Below are 24,163 nucleotides of genomic sequence, written 5' to 3' on the forward strand. Positions count from 1 at the left end.
CAAAGGCTTCGTTGTCCTTTCAAAGGGAACGTGTGAGTGCAGGAAAGAGGGAAACACGGACACACACACACACACACACACACACACACACACACACACACACACACACACACACACACACACACACACACACAGGGAGAGCCCCCGACCCCACTCCATGCCTATGCCTCATGATATCAAACCAAGGCAACATAGTTACTTGAACAGCCAGGAACCACCGCACCACCCCGCCCCCTTGGAACGCTAGATGGCCCTGGCACCCGGCCATACAGACACCCAGCAGGACCCCCCCCCCCCCCTCTACTCCCCCTACCCCCAACCACACACACACCCAAACCCCCAACCCCTATCAAACAAACAACGCAACCTTCACTTCACCAAGACCCCAGCACTGAACAAAATTTACGGAAACCAATAATATGTATATATATATATATATATATATATAAGTTGTTCAGCTCAGCTCTGAGCCTGTCACTAGGACTACCCACCGCCTCCAGCACCAGTTTGACTCGCTACCATCACCAACGGGTTGTCTCACAATGCTCTGGACTAACCTTTTGAACACTGCTGTGAAATAAGGTGGTTGACCATTGCTGCAGCTCCACCGTGCACAGAGAACGAACGAACGAACGAAATTTTATTTCATGAGGGTAAGGGAATAAACAAAGTTGCTTTTTTTTTTTGCTTTTTTTTTTTAAAATACATCCGGCCCTGTGGGCAAAGTTGACAAAAAAGAATGAAAAGAAGAAGAAGAAAAAAAGAAAAGAAAAAAAAAGGTGGTGGTGGGGTAGGGGTAAGAAAAAAATGCATGCACAAGAGCAAATTCTTCACACACACACACACACACACACACACGCAATCACGGAACCGAACCCCCAAAGTAGCACACACACACACACACACACCTTGTCCCGTTCCTATCTTCACCCCCACACCCACCCGTACCCCACACCCCACACACCCACCCCGAGCCCCAACCCCCAACAGTCTGCAGGGTCAGAGAGGTCTCCCTCTCAGCAGCCACCTGACGTAAAGATGAGGGATGGAGGGGGTGGGGTGAGGGAGAGATCTCAGGTCTGTATACGCAGCCGATCAGATAACTGGACACTCTCTGGTCAATAAATAAATAAAAAGGCCTGTGTGCAGCGCAGTTTCCTCCCTTTATCTCCAGTTTTTTTGCTGTGGTGCAGTGCTTGTTCACCTGCAGATACTGAGAGTGATGGGGAGGGGGTTTGGGGGTGGGGGGGGGGGGGGGGCGGTAGAGGAGAGAGAGTGAGTGTGAGAGCAACACTTGTGTGGTCCGGAACTGATTTATTGTGAACTCTCTGGACGGTGTGTAAATTTTTTTTTTTTTTTTTTAAGTCGGTTGCTTTACTCATCTGCAAGTGTGATTTTTGTTGGGGTGGGGTGGGGAGGTAGTGGTGTGTGTGAGTTGAGGAGGAGGAGGGGGGTGGGGTGGTGGGTGGGGCAGGGGAGGAGGGTTAAGCGGGAGGTTGTTTGTGGGTGGGCGAATTGGGGTTTATATATTGTCTTCAGTGATCTCGCAGAATTCTCTCTCTCTCTCTCTCTCTCTCTCTCTCTCTCTCCTGTGTACATGTGCGCGTGCATGTTTTCCGATTCATACTTGCGCAAACAATTAATCAGTCCAATTTCCAATATATGTGTGTGTGTGTGTGTGTGTGTGTATTACCTTCGTCATGTTCTGAACTGGTTTGTATCGTGTGCCAAGGCTCTGACACATCGGGACTAAGTGCAAACTCACTTTGCAGGTATGAAGTATGAGAAATAGGGTAGGGCAGAGCGAGAGAGAGAGAGGAGGGGGGGCGGGTGTGTGTGTGTGTGGGGGGGGGGGGGCATGAATGGTTCGTTTTGTGTGTAATTTGTGACTTTTTCTTTCAAAGTGATTTTAGAGAGAAAGGACATAATACATGTATATTAGTGCTGTAGTGGTACGAAGTATTATTAGACTGTATTTTTACCCCCCCTGACCTGCCAGCAGTGTGATTCGAACCAGCGCGCTCAGATTCTCTCGCTTCCTAGGCGGACGCGTTACCTCTGGGCCACCACTCCACTTTTGCGATGCATCATAAGTATATTTTTTTCCCTCAAGCACACCTTTAAAACACACACACACACACACACACACGAAATGACTAAGCGCCGTTGTTGCGTTACTTATATTTGTGTAGTCATGGCGTTGTGAATAACAAGAGATCGACAGCCAGTCTGTATTGGGAAAGGCAAAGTGTTGAAAAAAAAGAGATGAGCAAAGAAGTAAATCATCGTCTTCATCATCAGTGTTCATGAACACGACTTGTCTTTTTCTTCTTCTTCTTTTTCACGCATCACGATTGTTTTTAATGTAAATTTAGATTATGTTCAATAAACTTGAGGTGATTTTTTTTTCTTCCTTTCTACCATGAGTTTTTGTTTTGTTTGTTGTTGTTTTTTTTTTATGAATAGAAGACAGGAAAGTTAAAGGGTGAACTAAAGTAAAATGGGGAAAGAAACAACAACAAAAAACGAGAGAAACGAGGAGAGCCTCGTGTGTTCCCACGTCGTCGAGTTCGGACAGAGTGCATATGTACGGGAGATAACTGTTGCTTACTTTGGAACACAAAAGAAGAGACGTATTACCTACCTTCCCTTGCTTTCGGCACTCGTGGCTTCTTTGCTTGAGATGAACAATTTCAGATTCTCTCTCTCTCTCTCTCTCTCTCTCTCTCTCTCTCTCTCTCTCTCTCTTAATTTAAGGATTTCTCAGTTTATTCCTTTAAATGCATCCATGCTGCGATGAACTCTGATGTCTAAAAGTTTAAAATACTGAACGAACAAATAAAACTTTGTTTTTCGATGACATGACAGTTACTTGTTTTTGTTCTGTGATCATGTGTTTGCACCCATTCATGAAGGGCACTTGAATAAAGCATACGCCTCTGTCTCTGTCTCCGTCTCTGTCTGTCTCTCTGTCTCTGTCTCTCTGTCTCTCTCTGTGTGTGACAGACCCGATGCGCGCGCTTCAGTTGTAATCCTGGCATTTGTTCACGAACACTACCGACTTCGGGGTTTCAGTGTGTGTGTGTGTGTGTGAAGAATGGTTTTACAACTTTTTCTTCTTAATTAGTGGCCCCATGTAAGAAAAGCACACTGCATTAAGAAGCATGTAATGTAGATCAAACCCCAGAACGGTCAGATGTTCTCTCTGTGATCACGTTATTTTCATTACTTCATGTTATCGCGGGTTGATGTCATGTGTGCGTATGATTCCCCAAACCCCCAGAAGAAAAATTACAACTGAAAGTTCGTTGTTGGGTTGTTGTTTTTTTGTGTTATTGTTGTTGTTGTGTGTTGTGTTGTGTGTGTGTGTGTGTGTGTGTGTGTGTGTGTGAATTCTCTGATGAAGTGTGAACGAGACAGTGCCAGTGGATCGAATGTCGGAATATTCTGTCTTTCGTTCTGATTTTTAAGTGACGGAAGCGGTGATGATGATGATACGCCAGCAAAACATCCCGGCAAACATAGCCAAGTTGTGCATGTTTTGTTGTAACTGTTGTGAAGAAGATCCTCTGCCAGCTGCATGCGCACCCTGAGTCATGAAGCTGGGCTGTTGTTTTTTTGTTTGTTTGTTTGGTTTTTGGTGGTGTTGTTTTTTAAGGAACAAGAAGGCAGCAGCGCATTTCCACATTTCGTGTTGATTACGCCTCTGTGTGTGTGTGTGTGTGTACTTTAGTTTAACGCCCGTTCAGCAGTACCAAACAAACTTACGTGTGTGTGTGTATGCGCGCGCGTGCGTGTGTGGGAGGAAGGGGGGGGAGGGGGGAGGGGGTCAGGGGGGGTAGGCGGTATGTTGTGTGCGTGTTCACGCACGCGTTTGTCTGTGTGTGTGAGTGTGGAAACTGGTATGCTCTATGCGTGTTTGTTGTTGTTGTTGTTGTTTGTTTGTTGTTGTTTTTTTAGCACTCCCGGCTACATGAAGGCAGTCAAAGATTCTCGAGCGTAAATTATAGCAGACTGAGCAGGGATTTCCCCCTCCTCCTCCCCACAACCCACTCCTCTTAATCTTAAATCCCCCCCCCCTCCCTATTTTCTTCTTCTTCTTCTTCCCCCCTCTCCCCTCCCTCTGCCCCACCCCTCCCTCCCTCCCTCCCTCCCACCGCCTAAGCCTTGAGCGCTAGTCTGGCTTTCAGACGTTGAAGTAAGGGGATAAACCAGAGCACTTTGCTCGCATAAAGAAAATGCAATAAGAAAACCATGTAAACTCTTTTTTTTTTCCTCTCTCTCTCCCATTTTTTTTTCTCACTGTTTCCCCGCTTCTCTCTCTCTCTCTCTCTCTCTCTCTCTCTCTCTCTCTCTCTCTCTCTCTCTCTCTCTCTCTCTCTCTATCTCTCTCTGTCTTTGGGGTTGTTGTTTTTGTTTTTGGTTGTTGTTTTTTTAAGCGACAGAACCCTGGTCGTGAAGACGTAAAGGGAGGCAGCTGGCTGAAAATAATCATGTCGGTCGACGAAACGAAATGGGAGGGGGGGGGGGGGGGATGGAGAAGTTGTGCAATTTATTTTTCTTCCTTCCAGTGTCGATGGACGCGAACGAGGAAAATTTAGAGGGTTAAAATGATTTTTTTTTTTTTTCTTTTTTTTTGGGGGGGGAGAGCTCTCTAGACTGCACAATGGAATGTAGTTATATCACCAGGGAAACAGCTGTGTGCGGAGGATCTGGTGTGTGTGTGTTTCATTTTATAATGAAATGTCCCAATTCTGATCACTTACGAAATAGATATGTTCCTAAAAAAAATATTTGTTTCCAAAATCGGTTTTTAATTTCTGTAATATGCTCAAAGGAGGGGGGGGGGGGGAGTCATTTTAGCTGTAAGTAAGATGATTAGATTTGCAAGTGTTGCCTGGCAACACTTTTGGAGTTAAAAGACGTTTGTGTTTTCTCAACTTTTATGTGACATTGTTGTGTATTTGGAAATGTTTGTTCTGGGCATGAAAAGATTATTTTGCAGTAATCCCCCATACTCCAATAGGAGTAAAAGGATAATTAAAACTTGAAACGTGTGTGTGTGTTTGTGTGAAGTCGGAGTTGTTGTTTTTTCCCGTAGCACTAAGTTTGTTGTTGGTGTCGTTTGTGTTTTTTGTGCGTGTAACATACACGGCCGGTTTTCATTTACAACACTGGTCCAACAGATGATTAATAGGATCAGACTAGATCTGTCTGTCTGTCTGTCTGTGTGCTTTCTCTCTCTCTCTCTCTCTCTCTCACACACACACACACACACACACACACACACACACACACACACACACACACACACACGTACAATCCAAAACAAAAACTCTTAATTGCCACACAAGATGGGAACGCTTTGTTCGCTTCGAACCGTCGATACAGGGTGACAGCGTGAACGTGTAGAAGGAAAAACACGTCTTTCACCAGGAAAGCCTTGCGGGGACAGTGCTTGGCATGGGTGGAGGACAAATGGGGGGGAGGGGGGTGGGGGGAGGGGACTTGGGGAGGTAAACGTACCTCAGCTACGTATACGCTGATGCGTACGTATACATACGTGATCGTGAAACCCTTTGTGTCGTACTCTAGCTCATGGTCTGATTACCTGCGTGGAATGTCCCGCTGTACTTCTTGATTGTCTGGGAGCAGTCAGGTTGCAGAATTAAGGAAAGGGGGCGGAGGGGGGGGGTGAGGAGGAGGGATGTAGGTGTAGGGTGTTGCTAGTTGTTTGGTGAAAGTAAAGTTGTTGTTTTTTTTCTGGTGAGATAGGGTTCTGAATTCACAAATACTGAAGGGACAAGAGCGATGTGTTCAGCTGTTGGGCAATGTTCGCTTCACAACGTTAGCAGCCGAAAGGAAGTGGGCGTGAAGCGAAACGTTGACAGTGTTCGCGGCATCAGCCTTTTGAAACAGAAAGGAGGGGTGGGAGGGGAGGGGGAGCGAACACATTCAGCCTCATTAGAATATGTGCCGACGGAGCGGAGAGAGAGGGGGGGGGGGGGGGGGGGGGGGGGGGGGTGAGTCGAGAACTTCATATTTATTGTCTGCACGTTTTATTTATTCGGAGGAAAGGGCGCAGCAGTAAGAACTGGATCTTTCGGACCCCTCCTCCTCCACGCATCTCTCTCTCTCTCTCTGGTCACTTGATTCTTGAGAGCTGTGTTCAGCTGGTTGCCCATGGTTCCGTTCAGTTTCCTTTTAAAGAATACAGAATAATAGGGTATATGATCTGAACCAACATTACAGTTATATTGTATAATCTTTGATTGAACGGAGTAGACTGAGCGACACTGCTTTGTTTTCAGTGTCAGTCCATTATCAGTGCAGATCTGCGCTGTAGATCAACATCGCTTTCAAGCCCAGTGAAAACAACAGACAGTCAAAACTGAGGTTCCGCACTTAACGATCTTGAGCCATGTTGGTTGATATTATTCGAAAGGGACAAATCAGAAAATACCGAGACATTTAGCCCGGAACGTTTGCAACTTTTTTTCTTTTCTTTTTTTTCTTTTTCCTTTCTTTCTTTCTCCCCCCACCCCCGTCCCCCTCCCCTCCCAATAGTCGGAAAAGAAGCCACTTGAACGAGCAATGGAAAGGGAGGTAAACGTTCGCATGGAGAATAAATAGGATTTGGTCATGCGGCATGGTCACGGATTCTTTGAATGTCCTCCGTATTTGTGTTTTTTCTTGGGAGGTCCATTAAGTTGTTCATTCTGTGTAAAATAGCATTCACATGCGCTCCGCTCACAAACATGTGCGCACATGAGGATGAGAGCCGTTAGAAACAGACCTGGAACCCTGTCATTTTTAGCGCTCAAAATTCCCTCCCCATCTCCCAGAAACTCAGATTCCATTATCTTCCAGTTCTGTTTCGCCACTGAGAGCCTGTGGCAATGTTTGCATGACCTGAGCATGAGGTCCCGTCTGTGTCGGTTTATCGCCCTTTACCAGCGCTCGCAGCAGCAGACGGCTTTTTGTTGTTGTTTTTGTCGTCTGGAGGTTTGAGTTGAACACAGCATGAATTACACGCATATTATAGACACGCATATTATAGTCAGAGATAAAACAGTATCTGCGTGAGGAAAACCCGCTGTCGTTATTGGCTTGAAAAACCAGGAAGGTCTTTTTCTTTTTTTCCCTTTAATTGTGTGTTGTTTTTTCTATTTTCGTTCACAATGCAGATTGATGCATTGTCACTGTAAAGAAAGCGCGTTTATTAACCGTTAGACATTCTCCCACGGGGGAAAAAATGCAGAGGTTTGTTTTTGTAAGAAAAATAAAAATCTGTTTCTCCACTTGTTGATCAGTTACCTCTCAACTGTTCTTCCTACCAGCAGCACCGACCCAGTACCGTTACTGAGACAAGAGGGATGTCTGGGGGGTAGACTGGCAAAGGGCCGCGAGCTCTCTCCAGTACAGTTGTAGTGTTGTTGCTCGACATGCACCACTTGATCAGCAGAGGCAGCAGCAGCACTCGACATCTCCGCGGTCTACCACGACGAACACGAGAAGCCTCCTCCCTCAGCAGTGCAGTCCGAGTGGTGAATCACTGAATGTGTTGAAGACTGACAGTCACTGCCGTTTGCAGCTGCTGCTGTCTGGGAGAGCGAGAGGGAGAGCAGGGGTTGTGTGTGTGTGTGCTTCGGTCTCGCCGCCTGTCTGGTCTGGTGGGGCTGCCTGCATGCATGCTCTGTGCTCTACAGTTGTTATTGGAAGCAGATTTTCAGTGCCTCGTTGTGTTTGGCAACGTGTGTTGGCTTTCACGGCTTACAAGTCTTGTAGGGGGCGATGACTGCTGCCACTGCTGTCGACCATTTTGCTGTTGTGCTGTGGAACGGTTTTCTTCTGCAGCTTTTCTGAAATCTGCATCAGTTTTGTGTTTTGTGGTGGTGCAGTTTGTGAGGCTTTTTGAAACAAGTTGTGGACTTAAAGGAAAGAAGAAACCATCTGGAGGCAAAGTTGACTTGCCTCATTGAAAGTGGGGAAAACCATTAGATCTCGTCTGACAGCAGAGTTTCTGTTAGAAGTGACATCTGGTGCAGTATATGAGTGAACGTTGTAAATATTAGCTCCCTTACTGTGTGGTGGAAAACGTTGTGCATTTGAAAATGTTTCCAGGGACAGACGACGCCCAGAACATGGGTGTAAGTTCTCTCTCTCTCTCTCTCTCTCTCTCTCTCTCTCTCTCTCTCACTCTCTCTCTTTATCTATCTATCTGTGTGTGTGTGTGTGTGTGTTTAGTGTTGATCTAGCTTTCTATTTCCTTCAGTCTCAATACACAGCCACATGTTCAGCATACACATGCATGCATGTGCACAAACACAGGCGTGCACACACTCATACACACACACACACACACACACACACACACACAACACACACACACACACACACTGCACTGACTCAGCTCCACTCCATCACACACACAAGGAAGGAAGGGATGGGGAGGAGGGTCATGTAACTGCATTAACACTATTTTAAGGTCATGCAATTGTTAGAAATGTTCTTAACAGGTCATACTTTTCATTCTGTTGCATTTCCATCTTCAACCAAGACTATGAACGATTGTTGGTGGGTGGCAGAAGCTCACCACACAACTATGTGTATAACATAATAGTAATGACCCAAATAATTGTTTCAAAATTATGCTGAAAATAGAGCATAATTTTCTCTGTGTTAGTAATTATGTGTAATTTGTGGATGCGTGTGATTGCATGTGTATGGATGTGCAAAGTTTTGGTGTGGTGTTTATTCTTTTTCTTTGCACACTCATTGCTTAGTATTGCACCTAGCAGTATGATTGCATTTTCAGCACATGTTGACAAAACTGGATTGTCTCTCATTGACGTTTTCCAAACTTAATCCAAGAAGTATAAACAGTCACCGCTAAGCCTGGGTATGTATAAAACTTGCAGCAACTTTCAGGGGTTTATACAAGCAAACCAGCTGGTTTTTTCCTTTAGACTTGACATTTTCAGCACCTCCCAGTTGATAAGACAGTATGGAGGGGTTATACCCCAGGCCTCGGCATTCCTTACAGTCTGCAGCCCAAGCAGTGAATGATTCGTCAGGAATGCTGCTGGTTATCTGAGTTTTTCAGCACCCAGGGTATCTGAGGGAATCCCTTTTCCTGGCTGGCTTCTGTCTGGCTGTGCTCTTGGCATGTGTGATGTAGTTTGTGATTGTGAACCAAAATTAAGACTTTTTTTTTTTTTTTTTTTTTTTTTTAAGATTCCCCACTGATAGTGGTGTATACCTACACCCACAAAAAAGACATTTTCAGTGTGTGTGTGTGTGTGTGTGTGTGAACAACCAACTCTCTCTCTCTCTCTCTCTCTCTCTCTCTCTCTCTCTCTCTCTCTCTCTCTCTCTCTCTCTCTCTCTCTCTCTCTCTCTCTCCCTCCCATCGCCCCCCTCTGATTCAGTTTTGAGTGCTATCCACCTTTTATCATTATTTCTATGTATGAGTAACTTATGGTTTGGAGTACACCTTATGGTTTGGATTTAACCTTTTCCCCTTTCTCTGCAAGTCTGTTCTCCCCCAGTGAGGTGAGAGCACATGCACACCCTCAGGCTACCACACTCGCATGTTTCCTGGTGCTATTGATAGCACAAAGATCATTTTCAGACTTCCTGCCACCAGCGATTCATGAAGGTCTGGCAGTGGAGAGTATGTGCTTCTCAGTGCAGAAGCAAATCGCAGTTCATGATTCATGTATCGCTTGGCAACACTCGCTAAGGATTGCATAATGTCTTATTGGATTAAAACCATTCATTTTTATTTCATTATGTTTGGGCTCAAAAGTGAAGGAAAACCTAGTAAAATCATCGCTATCTAGTCACTCACTGAACATTGGATTACCTCAGTTATGATTGATATACTAAAGAAAAAAAATCAAGGCAAAAAAACCCCAAAAAAGTAAACTGTGATAGGAATGCTGGAATTCTAAGTTCCAAAATGGCACTTGTGCTACTTTCTATCTTTTTAAACTGTGTGATAGGAATGCTGAAGTTTAAAGTTCCAAAATGATAGTCCTGCTAGTACTACTTTCACAGTTTCAGTTTTATGTATCTTTAAATATTAAGTCTGCTAGTCACTCAGGACTGTCACTCAGTGTCAGTAACAGCCTGGAAACATGTCCACAAGCTGTTGCTGATGCACTGATTTGAAGCGCGTCTTATGACTGTACTTGATATCCAGAGATGTGTCCATACAGTCCATAAGCTGTGTGGTCTCTCTGAGTCTCTCCTTTCTGCAGGAACTGGTCAGTCAGTGATGTTGTGCTGATGAGAACAACCATACATTTATTATTGCATTGCCACAGCAGGTGTTTCTGCATGGAATTTGGGCTGCTCTTCTGCGGAGCGAGTATTGCCATAATCTAGCACAAAACTTTTTTTTTTTTTTTTTGTTCATCCTATCTGCCTTTTTTTTTCTATCAAAATGGAGTTTTCCTCTGCATTTTGTAAATTTTGTTTCTTGTAACTGTAGGTTGTTTTACCTGTGTTAAGTGCAAGACTCATGTTACCTCGGTTTATTATTCTCATCCAAAAGACAAAGTCAGGACATCAGGTTCCGTAATATTTCTGTCACAAGCTTGATTGTGGTACCGGTGGATTTGTCAAGGCGATCGAGAGGTTTGCTGCTATGTATTTCAGGATTGCTCATTGTGTCCCTGTGGAAACAAAAGAAATGTAACATGTAGCTGCAGTGAGGCAGAGTATGTGTGCCTGGATGTGTGTGTGTGCCTCCACTCCACAAGCTGCCATCACTCACTGTCTGACTCCACAAATCTCTGTCTGTATCTTGTCCCTCTGTCTCTTAAGTACTCTCTCTTCACCTCTGTCTGTCTGTCTCTCTCCCACCCCCTCTCTTGCTCTCTCTCTTTCTTCCATCCTCTCTCTCTCTCTCTCTCTTTCTCTCTCTCTCCCATCCTCTGTCTTTCTGTCTTTCTCCCATCCTCTCTCACTCTCTCTTTCTCCCATCCTCTCTTTCTCTCTCTCTCTCTCCCATCATCTCTCTCTCTCCCTGCCCCCCCACCCCCCAGCCCTCTCTCTCTTTCTCTGTCTGTCTACCTTGTCTCTTTTATTATATGAATGTGATTGAGTGCATTTAACTGAAAGCGAGACATCAGTTTACAAAACTCTTGCTGAAACCCTATTCAGCTGAGGACTATGGTAGCTAGAATGTTGACCAAAGGGGATGAACTTGAACCTTCCAGTGGGTGATGCTGTACTTTTATCAATCAGTAACATGTGAATGTTTTGTTCTGTTGCTGCTGCTGCTGTTTTTCCATTGAATTTATCTTCTTCTTCTTCTTTTTTTTAAGAGCAAAATATGGCATGACTTTGTTTAAAATGATGTTTTCATTTTCACACACAACCACATGCACTCATGCGCATGCACACTCACACGTGCACGCACGCGCAGACACACACACACACACACACACACACACACACACACACACAAGTACCCCTTAAAAATCATACTAGCTTTATTTAGATATATTTATATATATATAGTGTGTGTGTGTGTTGTGTGTGCATCATTCTATAACATTTGATGTACATAGATTTTTACTGTCTGTGTGTTTCAGTTTGTGAATCCAGAACAAGCAGGCTACGTGGGGTTTGCCAACTTGCCCAATCAGGTGCACAGAAAGTCGGTGAAAAAGGGATTTGAGTTCACACTCATGGTTGTGGGTAAGTCACCATGCCGCCACAATTGTCCCTTGGCATAGATCTTCTTGTTCTTCTTGGCTTTCTTCACACTTAGATTAGATCAAGGGAATTTCTCTCAAGTGCATTCTGGTCTGCCTTACGGCTGTTTGCACATTTGCTTAGGCTTACTGGCAGCTGCTGCTGTGAAGTGGCTATATAGATTTAACCTCACAGCTATTTTCACTTCTTTTAAACATCACCTCACACACAAGCATGCACTTAAGTGTGGGCATGCAAACTAACGCATGCACACACAAGTGCAGTCACTCTGAGTCCACATTCATGCACTCACTCACACAGACACACATACCACACATGCTCATGCACACACTCACACACACACATAATCACACACACACAAAAAGAAAACACACACGCACGCACGCACGCACAGAAGAAAATCATAATGGCAAATATCCACACAGCTGGGGGAAACCACAGCATGAGTAAAGAGGAAGGAAACGAGGACATTTTATGGAGTTCTTTCCCATGATAAAACAAGGGCTGTTTCTGCATAAATCTTCTTCCCCTTCCCCAGACCTCAACCTCCACACCACCAGGCCAGAGGTGAAGTTATGTGAGAATGTGACCAACTGTGATCTTGACCAAGCTCTTTCTAGGCAGCTGAGCACTTGGCTCCAGCCTATACTATAGCTCACTGGTTAGGCTTTTCAGTCCATGCACTGTGTTCACAGCCAAGCCAACTCATGAACCATGGACATGTTATAAGAGTGTAAAGTTCAAAATAGCTTGTATATATATGTTTCAGTTCGTGTGGACTGGTTCTGAATCATCTTAAATCCTGTCCTTGTAAAGATATACACTGATATCACATTGTTATATAAAATAGTATTGTAAGTGACTTAGTGAGTTTGTATCTTAAACATTCTATTATATATAATTTATATTCTTGTACCATATTCCTACCACGTAGGAAGAGAGTGTTGTCGAAGTGCAGTGCCACGCCCCCCACCCCCACCCCCCTTCTCTCTCTCTCTCTCTCCCTCTCTCTCTCTCTCCCTCTCTTGTTTTCTTCCTTTTTCCAGTAATCAAATGTATCAGGTGGGATTTTCTACCTCCCTTTAATTGTTGGTTCTTTTAACTGTGCTAAGTGCATCTGTGCACTGGGCCTCAGTTTATCATATGAGCCAAATGACTAGCTCCCAGACCACCACTTGGCATACTGTAGTTCGGAGGGGAATGAAAATATATGGTGTGTGTGTGTATATATATATATATATATATATATATATAATTATAGGACTCAGATTGGAGTACAATGTTTCCAAGTCAGGCGCAAATCTCAGTCTCTGAAATTGCTTACATTGTAATGTGTCCTCAGTGTGTGTGTGTTTATAAAAACAAATATACAACCAAGATATGTCAGGGCATGTTTTTGCTGTTGTAAAGTGCTTTTGGATGGTATGAAGCATTCTATAAATACACCATTGTTATATCATTATTGGCATCAAGTGGAGTGCCATTAACCGGCAGACTTGATCCAGACCCAGCCCTTGTGGCGCCATCCCCTTTAGGCATGTATGATCTCAGTACTCTGGGCCCATCCTGAAAACCTGGGTTGATGTTCTGTAGGCAGCAGGGGAAGGGGGGGGGGGGTGAGCAGCACAGGTGGAAACTGTGTAGCTGGGGGCTATTTACAGGGGCTGGCCAGGGAGAAAATGTAATCACTCACTTGACCACCGGCCCCTTCAGATAACCTGCTGGGTCCACCCCAGTGCTGACGGCTCTGCTTTCTGCAATAACATTCCACACCAAGACCTGATGGCCACCTGGTTTGTCTGATCAGGGTTTGGCTGGAGGCTAATGTACCTCTCAGCTGAATGGTTTGGTTTGGTTTGGTGGAATACCTGTAATGATTTACACTAATTACAGTGAATTTCTGCCACTCCTCACTAGTATTCTTTTTTCCATGATTGATACAAGATGTTACTTTCCATTACCTGAATGTCAATGGAATGCTATTAACATATCCTTCTCCCCAGTATCCTAAAGCAGTGAAGGCTTTGGTTGTAAATCATTGCAACAACAACAACAAAAAACATTCATAAATATCTATAACCTTTGGTTTTTATTACATATATAAAGACAATCCCAACCCCTTTAAAATGTCTCTTCAGAAGAGGGGAAAAAAGTAAAGTCAGAGTGCCTTCTTGTTCAGTACCCAACTCCCCCCCCCTGTTAAAGTATTTGTGTAAAAGTTTGATAAAACCACACAGAGAAAAAATGTTTTCAGACACTTGACTGAACAGAAACAAGAAACAGTCGGAGATAGTTTTGGACATGTTTTACAGTGACAGTACAAAGAGAGACTGTCTGTAATACTTTTTACTGCGCCATGCAGTGGGAGGGAGGGAGGGACACCACTGAATCGAAATGAGGTCCTTTGTCAGTCATTGCCCTGTAGCGCTGACCCTTTGCGTGGCAAAGTGTCCATTGTGTAGTTCTTCATGTATACAGCCACTTAGTGCTCCAGTCTGATTCATTGTCAGTCTGTCACATTCACTACCGCCATTCAAGCATCCAGATGTGGAGCGGCCACTTAACTAATAGCAAAGCTGCTGCCGGTGTTTCGGCTGGTCGTGTTCGTTACTTTACTTCACATAGCAGACACCCCTTCCTTGTTGTTTTTTTGTTTTATCATTTATTTGTTTTTCACAAAACTCATCAGCAACATGGTTCATTACGTTGTGTGAGTGTGTGTGTTTCTGAGAATGGGGGAAAGAATCTTTAATGTGTTGGGTTTTTTGTTTTTTTTACATATTTCATGAAGTAAAATCATCATATTATTTGTAAATTGTAGAGTACATTGTGCTTTCTTCCCATGGTTTTTTGTTGTTGTTGTTGTTTAATGTCCTTTTTTGAGCTTGTTGCATCAATGACAATATGACATTGTGGTAAACTTTAGTTTTTATTTTAGTCTTTGAGTTTCTGTAGCATACTGGAAGTGTTTTCTCCTCAACTCGCATATAATGAATGTATGATTCCATATAAGTAGTGCACATAGTTGAACATTGTGTATTTTATTTTATTCTGCTGGATTGGAGATATATCACTGGTGATGTAGTGTGTGGAAACTGTGCTAATTGATAAGAAAAGGATTCAGAATAAATGTTAGGATCATAAAATGAACAGCATCCACAGGACCAGATGAATAGAAAAATGGAACACATGATAATTATGTATTGATTTAACACATGTTACAGCCAGTACATATTGCTTTTTTTTTTTTTTTTTTCTTTTTCTGCAGGAGAATCGGGTTTGGGCAAATCTACCCTGGTGAACAGTTTATTCCTGACAGACCTGTACCCAGAGAGGCAAATTCCAACCGCAGCAGGTAAGAGACTGTTCCAGTTTATTTTTTGAGAGCTCCCATGCATGCAGATTTCATCAGAGCTACTGGTGAAATGGGGATGATTTTGCGTAGCTATGCCTGCAGATTTGACCAGAGTAACTGATGAAATGGAGATGATTTGGTATGGTAGCTGTAATTCTTAATGATAGTCGCTAATATCGCTGACATGTTATGTTGTAATGACTATCATAATTATGAATGATATGGATACTTATATAGTGCCTATCCAAACACTGGATCATATGCACAACAGGTTGCCTACCTGGGTAGAGCCAGTTGAAGGCTGCCATTGGGTGCTTATAATTCATTTCCTGTGTCATTCAATTAGATTTCAGGCACACACACATACACACTGTGACAGACGTAACATTTTACGTGTATGACCGTTTTGTATATTTACCCGGCCATGGAGGCTGCCATACTCCGTTTTCGGGGGTGTGCATGCTGGGTATGTTCTTGTTTCCATAACCCACCAAATGCTGACATGGATTACAGGATCTTTAATGTGCGTATTTGATTTTCTGTGTGCATAAACACACAAAGGGGGTTCAGGCACTGGCAGGTCTGCACATATGTTGACCTGGGAGATTGGAAAAATCTCCACCCTTTACCCACCAGGCACCGCTGCCAAGATTCAAACCCGGGACCCTCAGACTGAAAGTCCAACACTTTAACCACTCGGCTATTATGTCCATGGTTTGTGAGAAAGAGGAAAAAAATGACCAGCTGTGTTTTGTTCTGCAAGACATGTCAGCATACAACAACAGTCACTTTAAAGACCTTTCTCTGTTACACAGAAACTGCTGATGTCCACTTGGTTGTTCATGCATCAAGGTTTTAAACTGGTTTAATACCATACAGTTTTTTTTAAAACCATCATCTTATTTTGCTAATGCTCCTCCTCCTGCCTCTTTCAAGTTCCTAGAAATTAAGAAAATAATGAAAAGTCTTTTTTTTTCTTTTTTTTTGTTAGCTCAAATGTTCAAGCCTCAATAAGAACATGCAGGTCCATAAAAAGAGAAAAATTGACATCCAATGTATATATCAAAACTTGGCTTCAATTGAAATATGTTCAGTGCACATTGTGGAACTTCATACACAGAGATTCTTCCTGGTTTGCAGCATCAGCATGGATTCAGGGACTGGTTTATCAGTGTGTGTGCTCAGGGGCATGTATGTTAGTGTGTGTGTGTGTGCGCGCGCGCGTGTGTGTGTGTTATCTTTAATGCAAAGGAAATGAGAGGGAAACCAACACACTGAAAACAAAAAACAAGTAGAAGGAAAACAAGTTGGTACAGACAAGAACATTATCATCACTGGAATGATTCACCCAGGCAGGCACAGTAAACAAGAAAGAACACCCCTCTTACCCCTTTGCCTCACCCTCTCTCTCTCTCTTTCTTTCTCCCTCTCCTCTCTCTCACTCTCCATCTCTCTCTGTCTATCTCTAGCTGTCTGCTCACTGACTCATCCTGTATGTTGTTTTTGAAATGACCACATGAAACCTCTGTAGAGAATAGATTATAGAGGAATACAGGGAAAGAAAAAGAGGTGATTAAGAAAAGGGTCTAAAGCTAAATTGCCAGAATATCATCAAATAACTGACATCAGTAGTTGAGCCAGTGTTGTGAACAGTATGGTGGTGTGGGTAATTTGGACAATCTTGGTTAATTTATGTCGTAACAGTAGTTGTGGAATGCTGATGTCACACAGCTAATTGATCAAAAGCTAAGCCATGGTTTTGCTTCCTCGTGGATTGGCTCTAGGGCTGTGGTTTTGGCTGGGGAGAAGAGAGATGGTTGACAAGGGAGGCTCAGCCAGTGTTCATGATTGGAGATTTGGAAGTTGGACGTGTCATTGTGTTAGAAGAGACAGTTCATCGTATGCTGCTTTTTCTCATGCTTTTTTTTTTTTCCATCTGAAGTTTCTGTCTTCCCCCTCTGTCTCTCTGCCTGTGTCACTTTCTGTCTGTCTGTCTGTCTGTCTGTCTCTCTCTCTCTCTCTCTCTCTCTCTCTCTCTCTCTCAGCCCAGAGGGCCGGATGTAAACAAGCAGTGTGCTTACTCCTTTACCCTCTTATGATAAGATTTCATTCATTTTGTCTCTGTCTCTCTCTCTCTCTCTCTCTGCTTCTCTCTCTCTCTCTCCCTTCATCTCTCCCCCCCCCCCCCCCTCCCCTCTCTCTCTTCTCTCTCTCCCTGTACTTCATACCTCTCTTTCTCTGATCTTCCCACTCCTTCCCCCTGACTGTCTATATCTCACTGAATAGAATGACCTTTATTTTCAAAGTGGAAACAAAAGAATTATTTTTATTCTTTCTGTTTTTCTGGTTCTGAACGGGAGGGCTGTGAGGGATTCACTTGGAAAAAAAGTCAAAGGAAAGAAAATGGCAGAAATTAGAAATGTGACCTCGTGAATCAGCCATTGTTCAGTCACTTCACAAAAAGAAATGGATACTTGGTAACTTGAAAATGGCAGGACTGTTTTTACTGAATTGTTGCTCCGCTTTTCTACAATTGCTTTATCAAGTCATTTTCTGTGTAGATGTTTCATACATACCAAAACCTTACAAAGTGAAGACAAAATGCATGCGTTGTGGAATGAGTTATGATATTATGTCATCAGGGTAGTTTCTGTATAATTTAGGCAGTTTTGACCCATCTCTATCATTCCAGCTCTGCCGGAAATAATCAGCAAAGCAATCCGCTATCGTTTTCCTATTATCAAGAATCAAGGGGGAGGGGAGGCTGGTATGTCTTCGCAGTAATACCAGAACATAATCCTGATAAAATTGGTCCTGCAAAAACTACAGCATTGATGGGAAAACATGCTGGTTAGAAGGCAAGCTGGAGAAGGTTTTCCTGGTTGTGGCTAGTGATTGGTTTGGATTGGAGGCATTGTTAGAGTCATCATTTTGTCGATGTGACCATGCATTTCCTTCAATTCTGTGCGGTTGCCAGCTCTCTGGAGTTTGCTTTCTTTGCATAATTCTTCTTCCCCTTGCACACCCAGTCTCTGTCAGCCTCTATGTGTGTGCATGTGTGTGTGTGTCTTTCTCGCTCGCTCTCTCTTCCCCATTCCCTTCACTTCTTCTGTAGTTACCTATTCATTCACCTCATAACTGCTCTCTCTCTCTCTCTCTCTCTCTCTCTCTCTCTCTCTCTCTCTCTCTCTCTCATTGTTTATTTGTGTATGTTCCATGGGTTACGTTAGTTTTCCTTCCCTTACCCTTGTACCCCATGTGTACTAGTGGCCATATACAGTAGAATACCTGAGTTCTCTCACTTTCTCTGTACCAAAGGTATAAGTACACACAGATACCCACCATCAGGCATATGCACACAGATGCAAGCACAACACATGTGCATGCATAGTGGGAACAGTGATTTCATGCGCGCGCATTCATAGTTCTCTCTCTCTCTCTCCCGCTTCCTCACTCTCTCTTAGTTTATATGCATGTATATGTGGATGCAAACACACACACTCGCACCCCCATGCATGCACGTTTGCCCCCTCTCTCTCTCTCTCTTTCTCTCTCAAATAAACATGCATACATCTATGCAAACATGCACGCATGCACACATACTCACACACACACACACACATACATCTAGAATGCTTGCTTTCCTCCGAGAGAAGTGTGAGTCACCCCCCCACAACACACTACCACTCCCAATTTGACCAGGCTGTGGTCAAGTGGAAAAACCCCGCTGCTTGGGGGTGTCAGTGTCTGTGTGTCCCTGCTCTTACCCTGGTGGTTCTCGCTCCGCTTGATCACCCATCACCCAACCCAGCAACCACAGTCCCCAGCCATCTGTCACACTGCAGCACTGGGACCGTAGGGCTCAGGGCTCTTCCTGCTCAAATGGGTTCGTGGAGCTGTAGTGAGTTATCTCACTCAGGGGTGGGACCGTAGGGCTCAGGGCTCTTCCTGCTCAAATGGGTTTGTGGAGCTGTAGTGAGTTATCTCATTCAGGGGTGGGACCGTAGGGCTCAGGGCTCTTCCTGCTCAAATGGGTTCGTGGAGCTGTAGTGAGTTATCTCACTCAGGGGTGGGACCGTAGGGCTCAGGGCTCTTCCTGCTCAAATGGGTTTGTGGAGCTGTAGTGAGTTATCTCACTCAGGGGTGGGACCGTAGGGCTCAGGGCTCTTCCTGCTCAAATGGGTTCGTGGAGCTGTAGTGAGTTATCTCACTCAGGGGTGGGACCGTAGGGCTCAGGGCTCTTCCTGCTCAAATGGGTTCGTGGAGCTGTAGTGAGTTATCTCACTCAGGGGTGGGGGGTATTAATAATTTTTTTTTTTAACTGTATTCCATTTTTCTCAAATTAAGTTTTTGTTCAAACAGCGTTAAACATACTCTCTTGGCTTCCCACCCATGCATATTTAAATGAAATTGAGTTAAAAACATGTCTGAGCCGACCACTGTGTCCTGGTGTGAGAGTGTATTAGTTAAGTACATGTATCATCACGTAACAGAAGACTACGGTAACTATAACTGTGTTGCATATTTCATTTTGATTAGAATCAAACGAACTTGTTAAGCCGCACTGAGTGAACATTGTGTTGTTTATTGTCCATTACCCAGTGGAATCGGGTATATGACAGCTTTATCTTAAACACTGCAGCAGTGCATGTTCATCACAATTAAACTCTAATGTGCTAATTGAATTTACCCAGCTTTCAAGGCCTGAAGATACGGTATTTTGTCTATGAGCATTATCTGCCCTAACTAGACTAACTACAGCCTTGGAATGGCCGCAGTAGTTGGCTGCACAATAAACAACAATTTTATCTTGTGTTCAGCTGTGCTGTAAAGGACAATTTTATCTGCGCAACGTTTTAGCACCCAAGAGCAGATAGCAGCTCAGAACAGTTGAAAGGATTTGGGTTCTGAGAAGGGTGAGCCAGCAAAGAAAACTGCACAGACATTATGAATTATACTGACAGTGAAAACAGTTTTCTCTGCAGCTGCCGGTTCAGATGAAGTCGAACATTTGTCTCAAAGTTTACGAAAAGTTTAGCCAGCGAAAAAAACAACAACAAAACAAAAGCAGAAGAAAAAACGTGATTGTATAGAAATGTATCTAGTGGGTGTTGCATCCCTTCTTCACAGCCTATATGACACATTGTTTCAGCTGTGAGAATGGAGATAGTGTTAAGATACAGAGTTGTATGCACATGTTGGAAAGTGTGTGGTGATTTAACAAGTTGTAATTATTGTTTGGGGTTGTGAGTGGTGTGGACGGGAGCCATGCTAAGGGAGTGTCGTTGAAAACTGTGTTGAATAGCATGGCCACTATCGCCATGCATTGGACTGTCCCTCAGTCTCTGTCTGTTTCTCTCTTTCTCTCTCTCACACACACACACACACACACACACACACACACACACACACACACTGCCTCCCCTTTCCCCATTCCCCCTCCCTTGGCATGCAGAAAGGGGTCAGACAAGGTCAATCAGAACACACATGTGGCCCGTGCCTCGCTCCATGCAAACAACCTCGCTGGTACTTTCGTATCTGTTTTTCTCCTCTATTATTTCATTAATTGCCCGCCTGTAACCGTTGCCCCACGCTTACACACACACACACACACACACACACTCCAGTCCGCTGTTACCGAGTCTTTGGCAAAGAAGGAAAACGGGACGCTTCCTATCTGCTGTAATATCACATGACATTTGTGCTAAAAGGCGCTTGTGGGTTGTTACAAGTTGTTTCATCCATTGCCTTTTTGAAGGGAAGAAAAGAGGGGCATCGGTGTAATTACCATTTTGTGCCCTTGATCCAAATAGTTTTGAACGGGTTGGAGACATAATAAAGTTGCTCATCCATATCCATGTACCTGCATGTACTTTTTCCCGACATCCCTCTCCATCCCACCTCCTCACCCTCCTCCGCCTCTCTCTCTCTCTCTCTCTCTCTCTCCCTGTGTTTCCCTCTTATCAGTAGTTACTTATTCATTTTATAAACACCCCCCCTTCTCTCTCTTTCCCCTCCCCATACCCTTCCCCTCATCTGCAGTACTCCTTCATTCATTTTATAACAGTCCTGTCTGTCTGACCATGCATGTGTCCACCAAGGCTTCTTGAGCTTCCAAAGCTGACATTAACATGTTACTAATTAATCTCTCGTGGTGGCTGAAGACCCGATAGTGTCACATGGAGGAAACAAGAGGGCACAACGCACATGACACGCCCACCGCTCTGACGGACAGGGTATTGTTTCCATTGACCTGGCTTGGTTGCTGGGGGGTCATAAGATGGATGGATTGGCCTCTCTCTCGCTCTCTCTCACTCTCTCATCTTCTCCTCTCCACGTTTCCCCCACCTCGGGGTGAAGTGGAAGATGAATCACCCAATCCAGCCCAGTGACTGTGACTGTCTCCGAATTGAATAGACGACACAGTACAAGCCGTGCATCTTCATTAACCCAACTACGTGCCGTAGCCGTCTTGTTTTTCTGTACCAGTACTGGTGGTACACGGCCCCTCCGCACGAAACAGGCCTCTCGATCTGTATCACACTCAAAGAGGTCGCCTTACAGGCCCATCAGTCTTCGTTTTGGCGGGTTTGACGTCAGCTTCGCGGGGCTGTGGTGTTTTTAGCGCATGCATGTATGATTGCGTGCTGGTGTTTGTGTATTCATGAATATGTTGATTGATTTGGGTTATGTTGAGGTAGAGCTGGAGCTGTTATTCACAGACATACAGTATGGTGATTGATAGAGAATCACGCATATTCATATAATCCTATGGCTTCCATTGAGAACAGAAATACTAATATATGGACTGGCAGCGTCACATGCTACAGCACTTTTTTTTCTTTTTTTTTTTCAGTTTAGGTAGGTTCCTTTCTTATCCCCTCATCCATCCTCTTTCTCCCGCCCCCTCTCTCACTTTCTCTCTCTCCCCTTTATTTTTCTTCAGATTGCCGAGTGTTAGTTTGATTGTTAGACAGAGAGTGGGAGGAGATGCACCATCACCAACAACAAAAAAAACAAACTTTTAAAATATATAAAAAATTAAGAATTAATGAATAGATAATAAGCAAAAACAAACAACAACAACAAAAAACTGCCAGACTGGGAATATGAAGATCGGGTTTCATCCTCACTCGCTTATAGTGACTTGTGTGCGGTTTTTGGTAATATCCTCTCTCTCTCTCTCTCTCTCTCTCTCTCTCTCTGTCTCCATGCCCAAAGGACACTGTTGAACCTTCCCTACTCCCCCCAAATTGATGATTGCTCTGACCGCCATATTACCAGCGCATAATTATTTCATGGAGATAAGATTACAATTCCACCCACCCACCCCTTCTCTCTCTCTCTCTCTCTCTCTCTCTCTCTCTCTCTTTAACTGAAAAGAAAGTGGACAGCAGGAATGACACGGCCTCTTTTTTAATTGAAGCTTGCTTTCCCACTGACCAGCAACACAGCACCACTCCCTTGACCCAGCACTTAACCCCCTGAGCATGTCGCGTGCCGGCAGGCCCTAGGCAGAACTAATTGAGCTATGACTGTCCTGAAGAATAAGGAGGCGGAAATGGAAGTCGGGAAATGGAAGTCGGGATGACTGGCTAGCAGCCTCCCCTCCCTCTCTCTCTCTCTCTCTCTCTCTCTCTCTCTCTTGTGTTAGCGGCTTGACAATGAATGTGGACCATGCGTTTCTCCCCTCAACCATCGAGCTCAATCCTACTCAGCTCAGTGCCCTCAACTGTAAAAGTCTGGAAGATGAATAGAAGGGGAGCATCGGAGACAGACAGACTATTTGGGGGAAGCCGTGGAGACGGGCATTATTGTCATCTGTCAGTGTAATCACTTCGGTCGGCCCTGGAGCCGTTGTGGTTCGTGCAGAGGTTGTTGCAGTGTGGGGGTGGTTGGAGTGCTTGCATGCACACGACAAAGCCAGGGCAGCACCACTGACAGAACGTGCACAGTGTCAGAAAGTATGGCCGTGGGCTAAGGAATGATGACAAAAGAGGAAAATCAGTCAACGCAAATCCAGGGAATGTTGATGACTTTTTTTGGGGGGGTGGGGGTGGGGGGTTAGATAAGAGAATGCATGGTGTGTGTTTCCACTGCTGGGGGTCATTGGAAAATTTGGATAAGAGAATGCATGGTGTATGTTTCCACTGCTGGGGGTCAGTATTTCTGTTAAGGTTTATATCAACGGCAGTCATCAGCACGGCACACAGCCAATGTTCTATCTTGATGAGTTAAAATAAGTTTTGTGCGTATATGCTTGTGCACCTGCGCACGCAAACACACACACACACACACACACACGGGGATGCTGGAGGCTCTTTCATTATAAATAGTATTCCCACCTTCTTACGATTTAAATGCTGTGCATCAAGAAATTTCCTCTTTTCTGACACTGTGCAAACCCCCCCCCCCCCCTTTTTTTTTTTTTTTTTTTTTTTTAATACTGTGTTTAGTTTCAGTTTCCTTCCATTTTCATTAACTTTGTACTTTTTTCCAGCTTCCCAATATTTTTTGTTCAGACAAAGGTTTACAGATACAAAATTTATATGCTATGTGCATTAGAAGGTACAGGATAAAGACATAATGTTTTGAATACTGACAAGTCCGCAACAACATACTGTAAGCAGAACAATACATTTTTGGTTTATGTCATAGGCATGTCCAAGGTTTATGTGCATGAAAATAACAGTACTTGTGCCAAATAAAACAAGTACATGTGCATTATTCTATCCTCATTGATAAGTAGACATGTATGCACGTACATGAATGTGAACATATAAACACACACAAGCATGTACAACAGTACATGAGTTGGCACACATGCACATTCACTTACAATAACATTGACAAACACATACGAAAGAAAACAAGGAAGTGTGAAAAATTACAGCAAAATCAATAATTGTTAAATTAAGTTTGTCCATTTCAAAAACACTGCAGATCAATATGAGTTACATAACGGATTTGTTGGCATAACTCTTCATGCACATAACTCACTTGACACTGTGGCATTCGTTATATCAGAGCCGATGATGTGATGGCAGCCATATACACATCCTGTTTACATCCCACCCA

The 24,163-nt window shown here is 44.0% G+C and overlaps 1 protein-coding gene across 7 annotated transcripts in view; it reads left to right on the forward strand.

The window, feature by feature from the left end:
- LOC143288483 (septin-2B-like) overlaps positions 1 to 24,163 on the forward strand; it is a 162,490-nt gene that overhangs the window by 110,332 nt on the left and 27,995 nt on the right. For 6 of the 7 annotated variants that reach the window (XM_076597029.1, XM_076597022.1, XM_076597026.1 and 3 more), the window contains exons 2-3: positions 11,607 to 11,712; positions 14,999 to 15,085. In XM_076597029.1, the coding sequence (XP_076453144.1) occupies positions 11,607 to 11,712; positions 14,999 to 15,085 (193 nt within the window). Of the gene's footprint in view, positions 1 to 7,387; positions 8,151 to 11,606; positions 11,713 to 14,998; positions 15,086 to 24,163 lie in introns of those variants that run through there. The other variant, XM_076597028.1, reaches the window with a different exon arrangement.

This window comes from Babylonia areolata, chromosome 12 (assembly GCF_041734735.1).
Source record: "Babylonia areolata isolate BAREFJ2019XMU chromosome 12, ASM4173473v1, whole genome shotgun sequence".
Lineage (NCBI taxonomy): Eukaryota > Metazoa > Mollusca > Gastropoda > Neogastropoda > Buccinidae > Babylonia > Babylonia areolata.